Source organism: Pieris rapae, chromosome 7, assembly GCF_905147795.1.
Source record: "Pieris rapae chromosome 7, ilPieRapa1.1, whole genome shotgun sequence".
Classification (NCBI taxonomy): Eukaryota; Metazoa; Arthropoda; class Insecta; order Lepidoptera; family Pieridae; genus Pieris; species Pieris rapae.
In genome coordinates this window covers 10,876,321-10,884,413 of record NC_059515.1, presented here as the reverse complement: position 1 = coordinate 10,884,413, position 8,093 = coordinate 10,876,321, and the positions used below count along the sequence as shown (strand labels likewise).

General features: G+C 42.0%; 2 protein-coding genes across 3 annotated transcripts; both read left to right on the top strand.

Annotated features, from left to right (window-relative positions):
• The first annotated feature begins 372 nt into the window (after positions 1-372).
• LOC110998825 (inorganic pyrophosphatase) lies at positions 373-2,544 on the top strand. The gene is made up of 2 exons (XM_022267616.2): positions 373-598; positions 1,613-2,544. Exons 1-2 carry the CDS (start codon positions 388-390, stop codon positions 2,416-2,418), a joined length of 1,017 nt encoding a protein of 338 aa, XP_022123308.1. The 5' UTR covers positions 373-387; the 3' UTR covers positions 2,419-2,544.
• Positions 2,545-3,722: 1,178 nt separating this feature from the next.
• Positions 3,723-7,821, top strand: LOC110998826 (proteoglycan Cow). 2 transcript variants are annotated; one of them, XM_022267617.2, is made up of 8 exons: positions 3,723-3,984; positions 4,399-4,444; positions 4,520-4,622; positions 4,697-4,825; positions 4,913-5,074; positions 5,154-5,217; positions 5,843-6,407; positions 6,483-7,821. In XM_022267617.2, the coding sequence occupies exons 1-8, from the start codon at positions 3,895-3,897 to the stop codon at positions 6,578-6,580; spliced, it is 1,257 nt and encodes a 418-aa protein (XP_022123309.2). In that variant the 5' UTR covers positions 3,723-3,894; the 3' UTR covers positions 6,581-7,821. The 2 variants fall into 2 exon arrangements, with proteins under 2 accessions (XP_022123309.2, XP_022123311.2); XM_022267619.2 differs by having other exon boundaries at positions 3,725-3,984; positions 5,846-6,407.
• Positions 7,822-8,093: the final 272 nt, after the last annotated feature.

Sequence of the window (8,093 nt, the reverse complement as noted above, 5' to 3'; positions counted from 1 at the left end):
TAAAACACTCCTTTATTCAATCTGTGGTTACTTTGAAAAATTTCTACCACAGAATATTTCAATCGAAGTTTATCGATGTCAGTATGTTTTAAGGAATCTCGTTTTTATGAATAGGACCGAAAAAAATTTACCCTAACACCCGCCAATTTTCAATTAAGGGCATTACTAGGTTCGACTCTAGCGACACTATCAACGGGTCAGATAAGTTTTTAGGCCTGTACATAAAAGTCGTCGTGTATGTAGAATACTTCGGTAGTAATATGGCTTGACCTCCAGGTAAATAATATTTATGGCGTAGACATATCTTATCTATAGTGATAGAAGGACACCAACACGTTATCTATAGTGATATGATGTAGATGACAATCATTTTTGACAAATGTCAAGATGCCATTAACATGCGTGCGTGTTTCGGTTTTAATTCCACGGAGTTTGTCAGTTGCAAGACGGTTAGTGGAGCCGGTGAACAAGACTATTTGTTTTAAAAGTCTGCAAAATTTGTTTACAACAGCAGCAACAGCTCGACATATCAATCCCAAAATGTTCATAGCCGAGGAAAGAGGATCCGCATACTCGCCTGACTACAGGGTCTACTTTAGTAAGTATTTTCGCCATGGTTATTATCAAGTTGTAGATTACCTTCTAGGCGATGATCGAAGGAATAACGTAAAGGCCATATGTTATACGACTAATAAAGATAGTGACCAGGATCTTTAGCATATTGATTAATAGAATGCAATAATTTTCTATTGTGCAGCTCTTTCAGATTGGGTTATGTTCCCATGTTTTTTTTTTCATTTTTACAATTCCACTTAAATCTAATCTTAAGTGGCAAGTGTGAACAGATAGTATAAATTGATCACTTGAGTATTGTTGTCACACCACTTGCCATTCCTTAAGTACTTTTTACTTTCATATTTTTATTAAGTAATTTTTGATGAATTATATACTTTCAATATTTGTTTCATAAACATTTGATTTTTATTAGTATGTTATGCCGCTGAAGGTGTTGGTGTCCATAATGTTTAGCACAATTAAATTCAACTACTTTTTACAATTTCAGTATTGATTTCAACCTAGGAAGTGTGATTTGTATTAGAAGACTCAATACTAAATGTATTGAGACTTTACTAATTAACCACCACTTGTAACTATTTGTTTAATAAAGTACAGGACACATGAGAGTAGATCATATATATAGTCATAGATTTTCATAGTTATCTGTGTTACAACTGTTGTGTAGCTATTCATTTCAACTTTACATCTTAGTGTCTGTCCTAGATAAGAAATAGACACAAACTTTTGAACCATAAGATCCCATCTCTATAAAAAATAATAAATATATCTTTAAATTGATTTAAAGCAATAGCAGCAATTACTGTTTTTTATCACTTTACTGATAAAAAACAGTAATTGCTGTTTCTATCTAATCATAATCTCTGTGTATAGATGATTCATAATTGTGACCTTTTATTTATTTCACTTAATTTGTCAATCTGGTTGCCAAGCAAGAACTAGTGATTGCTGTCTGACTGCCTCTCCATTGAAATTAATTTGCAAGTAAACTGAAATCATGCTGGTAACATTTTTTATTTTTTAACATGGTTTCCAGAGGATGAGAACGGGCCAATCTCACCCCTGCACGACATACCCTTGTGGGCCGACGCCGAAAAGAGGCTCGCCAACATGGTGGTGGAGGTGCCCCGCTGGAGCAATGCCAAGATGGAGATCAGCCTCGGCGAGCCCCTCAACCCCATCAAACAGGATGTGAAGAAAGGCGCGTTGCGGTTCGTCGGCAACGTGTTCCCGCACCACGGATACATCTGGAACTACGGCGCGCTGCCGCAGACGTGGGAGAACCCGCAGCACGTGGACCCGGGGACGCAGGCGCGGGGTGACAACGACCCGATCGACGTGATAGAGATCGGCGAGCGGGTCGCGGCCAGGGGCGACGTGGTGGCGGTCAAGATCCTCGGCACGCTCGCGCTCATCGACGAGGGCGAGACGGACTGGAAGCTCATCGCGGTGGACGCGCGGGACCCGAACGCCGACCGTCTCGAGGACGTCGCCGACGTCGAGCGCGTGTTCCCGGGACTGCTGCGCGCGACCGTCGAGTGGTTCCGTTCGTACAAGGTGCCCGACGGAAAGCCACCGAACCGGTTCGCGTTCGACGCCGAGCCGAAAGACGCGGCGTTCGCGCGGCGCGTGGTCGACGAGACCCACGAGTTCTGGCGGGGGCTCGTGTCGGGCGCCGCCGCGGCGGACGACATCAGCAAGATGAACGTGACGGCGCCGGACAGCCCGCACCGCGTGGAGCGCTCGGCCGCCGCCGCCGCCCTCGCCGCCGCGCCGCCCGCTGCGCTGCCGCAGCCGCTGCCCCCGCACGTCGACAAGTGGCACTTCGTCTCCAGCCTCTAGTCTGTTGCGTCTTCCCGATTTCTTTTCGCCGTTGTACATATATTAAGATAATTAAGAGGCCAAGCCGAGCTCTTGTAGTAATTATTTATTCGGTTTCGTTTAAATAATAATTCATTACAAAATCAAGTATGTATTTTATTTGCACCTTGCTGTTACAAAATGTACAAGTGTATATTATTTATTTAAAGCTGAATGTTTTAGTTGAACGTCTCCCGTGACTGGCCCGAGCAGGGCACAAATCTTTTGTCATTGTGAGACTTATTTTAAGTAATATTTAGTAAGTGAGAATACAATGAAACTGTTTGTTACTAGTGTCATTTTAAATGAACGTCCGAAAATGAGAGATGTTGCCAATACTAATGGCTCAATATCGAATTGTAACTTTTCAAAAAAAAACGTAACAGAAACTTTAGATTTTCGAATGCGTTACTACAAACAAAGCAAGTTCAAACAGATCCAGCAATCTAAGTATTCTAACTCTGGGTGGGTGACGCTAAGTAAAAGTAGTACATCTAATTGCATCATCGATCGAAGCTGCCCCCTCCCCCGCTTCACTCCTAGTAGGCGCCGCTACTTCACTCGGCACCAAGGCATAAAACATGTTATAAATATGTATATTATCCGTAAAGCAAGGGTCAAGATAGAAATTTTGAAAAGTGCATAATGTACTAGCAAATGTGTATTCAAATTTCAAAAGTAGAATTTAAATCCACAGTTCATTTGTATATGTACGTATTTGCATTCAAAAAATGGCAGGCGTTAAACCATTTGCATGTATCCAGAGATATGTTTAAATGTTTGCGTATTCAACGGAGCGTTTTTATTTAGTTATTATTTTACAGATTTTAAATTAGTTGGGCTGTTTGTAATTTCTAACTAAAAGCGAGGGACTAAAAGTCGCCAGTTGGAAACCGGTATCACCCTGCCCTCCCCCACGCCTTCACTAAATCCTTGTAGATTAAGCAGTCAGATGTGCCACAGTTCATCGAGTTAAAAACATAGACTTAACAAATATAAATGTTGAGTTATATAAACCTATAATGTAATGTAAATTGAAATTAATGTAGTACTGGTAGGACAAAGGTTACAAGCGAAGTAATTTAAAAAGATTTCGTATATTTCACCACCGCCGCCAACGCACCTATTAAATATGGGTGTGCATGACCTGCGATGACTGTTCTTTTTGGAAGTCTCGTAGGCTCGTTTGCCCTCATATTATATAAAAAATAAGTAATAGCAACAGTATTATAAGCAAATTCCTCGAGTATCATTCTCAATGGCACCGTATAGACCTAGTTCGAGTGAAGGCAAACCTCCGTGAAGACTTGCGGGCGGCAGCAGGAAGTGACAATACGTGAGCGGTGGCCGCATGCGTGTGAGGATCCTCCCGCACTCCCGGACGCAGCGGGCGGCAGTGGCGCTGCGGCGAAGTGGCGACGCGAACGTCTGCGTTAAGAGATCGGCTCTGCCCTCACCATGCGAGCCGCTGCCGTGATACCGTTGGCAGCTTTGCTAGCGCTGACTTCTGCGCGCTCTGACCACGATTTTGAGTTCGACGATACCCCGGTACGGCAACCGCGAAATTCAACTCTCTTCGACCTTCGCTATATTATTATATTTAGTCCAACTACCTAATTTCGCAGACTCGTACCTCAGTAATAATGATAGCTCAGCCATACCCAATCGTAATATATCTTATTATAATTATTATTTTGTGTTGTTCGCCAAATTGGGGCTAAGTCTGTACTGTATAACTTATGTTTATAAAGTGACCATTTACGTAATGTTTCATTTCTTTTGTGTACCTAATTAAATTTATTGAACTAAACTACAACATTATAAACGCGCCAATATGGGATTGTAATGGCACCGGGAGTCTTAAATAAAGGCGACGTCATCAATTTAAACTATTAAACATGCATCATATTATGTGCATACCAAATATTTTGGCGATTGATTGAGCATTCACTCTCCTTACAGGAGGCGGAAACACGACGGCCGCGACGTTACGTCTACGACCCGCACAGTGAGTCGCTTGGCGGTGAATACTTTGTAAGTGTGTGAAGTGGTGAGGCTTACGACAGATGGTATGTTTTTGCAGGCGAAGTGTGTAGATCGTTGGTGTGCAAGAAGCGCGAGGTTTGTCTGCTGCGAGACTCGTATACTGCTTTCTGCGCCAATAAGAAAGATATCCTGCGTCGCGGGTCAGTATCTATTCGCGTACATCAGCCACACATTAGTCTCTTCCAATATCTCAATTTCAACATTAACGTTACAGCGACGTCATAGTGTCTGCGGTGGGCACGGGCGGAGGGCCCGACGACGAGGACGTGTTCTACGAGTCGCGCGCCCTGCCCGACCAGCCCGAAGTGCTGGACTTTCCGGTGCCTTCTGCCAAAAACGAAAGGTAAGCAAATCACAGACCACCCACGGCGATTAACTGATAGGTAGCAACTTGGGTAAGCATAAAAGACATAAAATGTACACTTTCAAGGTGCGTGGGCTGCTCGGGCGTGTCCCGCGGTGGCTTCCTTTGCGGCTCCGACAACCGCACGTACTCCTCGCTCTGTCGGCTCGACCTACACAACTGCGTACATCGTCCGCGCTCTCCCGTGCGCCTCGCTTGCGCCGGATTCTGCCCCTGCCCTCGCCACAGGTGATCGCGGCTTACTAGCCTCGAATGTTGTGTTATGGTGCATCCATTACCTGATATCCTAATTGATTTCTATGTTCAGCGGCGATGAGACAGCGCGTATCCCCGTTCCACGCCCGCATCGCACGCGTCAACGCTCCGACGAGGTACTTTTTTTTAATGTTTAGCTATTATCGGTGGACTGAGTAAAAATAATGAACTAAGGTCTTATTGGTCTAAATAGTCGGTGAATAGAGTGAAGAGTATGTAATTTGAATCATAGTCGATATCCGTACATAATAGTATCTAGTAATTAGGTACATAGGTACCCGCGTGAGAATTCATGGATTGTATTCCTTTTACACATGCAATAAAGCCTGCTCCGATTGAGTTTTCACCTTTCACAGACCCAAGAGATTTTAGAATTAAATGGAAGAATTAAATTAGAGTTCAATTAATACTTGTTTAGGTACGAATACGCAGAATACGTTATAAGAACTAGTTGATAAAAGGGCCTGGGACTAATGCTGAGCAGGCTACCTCTAATTAATTTGATATATTTGTTTTAAATATTGTTTGATGATTTGCTTTTTTAAAAGAGTACCGAGAGTTTTTTACGCCGGCTTTATCTCTCGGCCTACACCCTCTGTCTTCTTTGCCGATGAGTAGGGATGCCTACAAGTTCGAATTGATTGACGTGGAATAAGTGATACCTAGATGATCTTATGTTCCAAAATAAACGTTTTTTTTTTTTTTTGAAGATGTAAAGTCTGTAAAATTTGCGGGTGTTAGCAGGAGCGGCGACGGAGACGGCTCGAGATGCGTACCAACGAGGTAATGTTGCCGAGGCGCCGACCCTCCGCACCACCGCAGACTTGCGCGCTCGACAAGATGGCCGACCGCCTTCTCGACTGGTTTTCCGTCCTGATGGAACAGGCGGGTGCGACGCCGCCGCCACCACATGGCTTCGGAGCCGATTGTAAGCCCGAAGTGCGCTGGATGTTCCGTCATCTCGATTCTGCCGGCGACGGCCTCCTGCAACCGGACGATCTATATGCGCTGAGTCACGATGAGCGCGAGCGATGTCTACGTCCCTTCCTGGCGCGTTGCGGCCTCGGCGCGGGCGGCATCGGTCGAGCGGCGTGGTGCGGCTGTCTGAGAGGCGCCTCGAGGCCCTGCGCTGCGTGGGCACGAGCCGCTCGCGGGCGAGGCAGAGGCGCCTACGTGCCAGCCTGCGACGCCAGAGGCTTCTACCGCCCGCGCCAATGCCACGCCGCGCTAGCCGTCTGCTGGTGCGTGGACGCGCACGGCCAGGAACTACCCGGCTCGAGGACCAAAGGCGCGCCGTCATGTCCAGGTACCGCTTTCTATTGCTCGTATGTCAGATTTTATGTCCCTTTGTCAAATATTATTCACCTTAGATTATGATCAGGTGAAGTAGAGGAAGGAGACGAGAGCGCCGGAGGAGCACCGGCAGACGACGAGGACGAGGGCGGTAGCGGCGATCGAGAGCCAGATTTGCGTTACTGAGCGGACGATATAATTATTAATCGGCCGCTTAGGTGTTTCATTATTTTTTTAGATAATAAGTAATCTATTTTTAGGCAATAAGGTTTGTAAGAGTTGCTCTTGCCCGATCGACAATTCATCATAGTGTCCTCTTAAAACCCCACTAGGTATTTACTTACAACCGGATCTAAATAAACAAGGCACTCATTTGGGTTGCAATGTAAATAAATTAGTATGTATTGAAAAATATCTTAAATGTAAAGCAGGTGCCTACAGAATACAACAGAACTAAGTTATAAAATTGACCTACCTACCTAATTTTGTCCAAATAAAAAGCCTAGCTCTTTTAATTATATATAAGTAATAATGACTAAAATATCTGTTCATTAAATGTAAAAAAATGTTAAAAATCTTATATTGAAGTTTGTTACCTTCCTACGTGGACCTCCTTTATAATTTTATTATGTCAATAATATATTTTTTAAAGGACTTCATATCATGCATCTTTCTTTATATGTATTACATACTATCTGCAAACAGTCCACTTCATATTCTTATATGTCTCTACATCACCATTAATTATATTCTAATAAAAAAATATAGTGGCCTAAGTACTGTGTGGCTTAAAAACTAATTCAGAAAAAGAACAAAATTCATTTAGATAAAACTTAATCAGTTTGTCTGAGGATATGTCTACAAGTTAACAATTAGGTTCTATCAAGAGGTGTATCTCGGTATAGGCGTAGTTTGTTAGTAAGGTAAATAAATAATTTATGAATTAAAAAATTGTTAAAAAGACAATATAACATCCAATTTTTTCATCAGTAGTTTCATCAAAATTAATGCATCAAGTAAATAAGTGCAACAAGGACATTCTATAAATTTATTCTTAGGACATTAAAATGTATTGTGTATATGTCCATATATTAGTTTGTAGGAAATCTAACAAATCTTAATCTTGTATACTTATAGCAATCTTAAGTTTAGCCACCTGATTAAGGGTTGTATAATATTAAATATACAGAATTTGAGTTTATATAATTATGTAATATTAATTGTGCACTTTAGAAAACCACACTAAAATAAATCTAGTAAAAAAATTATAAGTATAAGTTATAAAAGTAACCCCTTTAGGAAAATGTAGTGAGAGGCATAATAAAGAGCTCCATTTAGTGACACAGAAAAGGTTATTTGCACTTTTTTATTCTCACTTATGTAATGTTTTAAAAATAATTAAACATGTAATAAATCCAAAGACCTTTTTTTCCAACATGTTTTGGATGCCTTTTTTGTTTCATTCCCTATACAAATAATCTTCTTCACTTTTATTGTAGTTACATATTAAGTAACATGGCTGATGCCTGCATAATTGTACAGGATGTGAGCTATCAATAAAGGTAAGTAAGGTTTATCTAACAATAATAAAACTGACAAGGTTATGATCATAGATCTTAATCATAAAATAGGTAAAGGGTTAAATAACACCACAATGGTATGTATTTAATTAGATCTTTGTGGGTTAAAAGATTGCAAT

What these genes read in the sequence shown, in the direction of transcription:
- LOC110998825 (XM_022267616.2), top strand. Translation starts at nt 388, where the DNA reads ATGCCATTAACATGCGTGCGTGTTTCGGTTTTAATTCCACGGAGTTTG. An exon ending in TGACTACAGGGTCTACTTTA is followed by an intron (nt 599 to 1,612) that starts GTAAGTATTTTC and finishes CATGGTTTCCAG; the next exon opens with AGGATGAGAACGGGCCAATC.
- LOC110998826 (XM_022267617.2), top strand. Translation starts at nt 3,895, where the DNA reads ATGCGAGCCGCTGCCGTGATACCGTTGGCAGCTTTGCTAGCGCTGACT. An exon ending in TTACGTCTACGACCCGCACA is followed by an intron (nt 4,445 to 4,519) that starts GTGAGTCGCTTG and finishes ATGTTTTTGCAG; the next exon opens with GCGAAGTGTGTAGATCGTTG. An exon ending in TGCCCCTGCCCTCGCCACAG is followed by an intron (nt 5,075 to 5,153) that starts GTGATCGCGGCT and finishes TTCTATGTTCAG; the next exon opens with CGGCGATGAGACAGCGCGTA.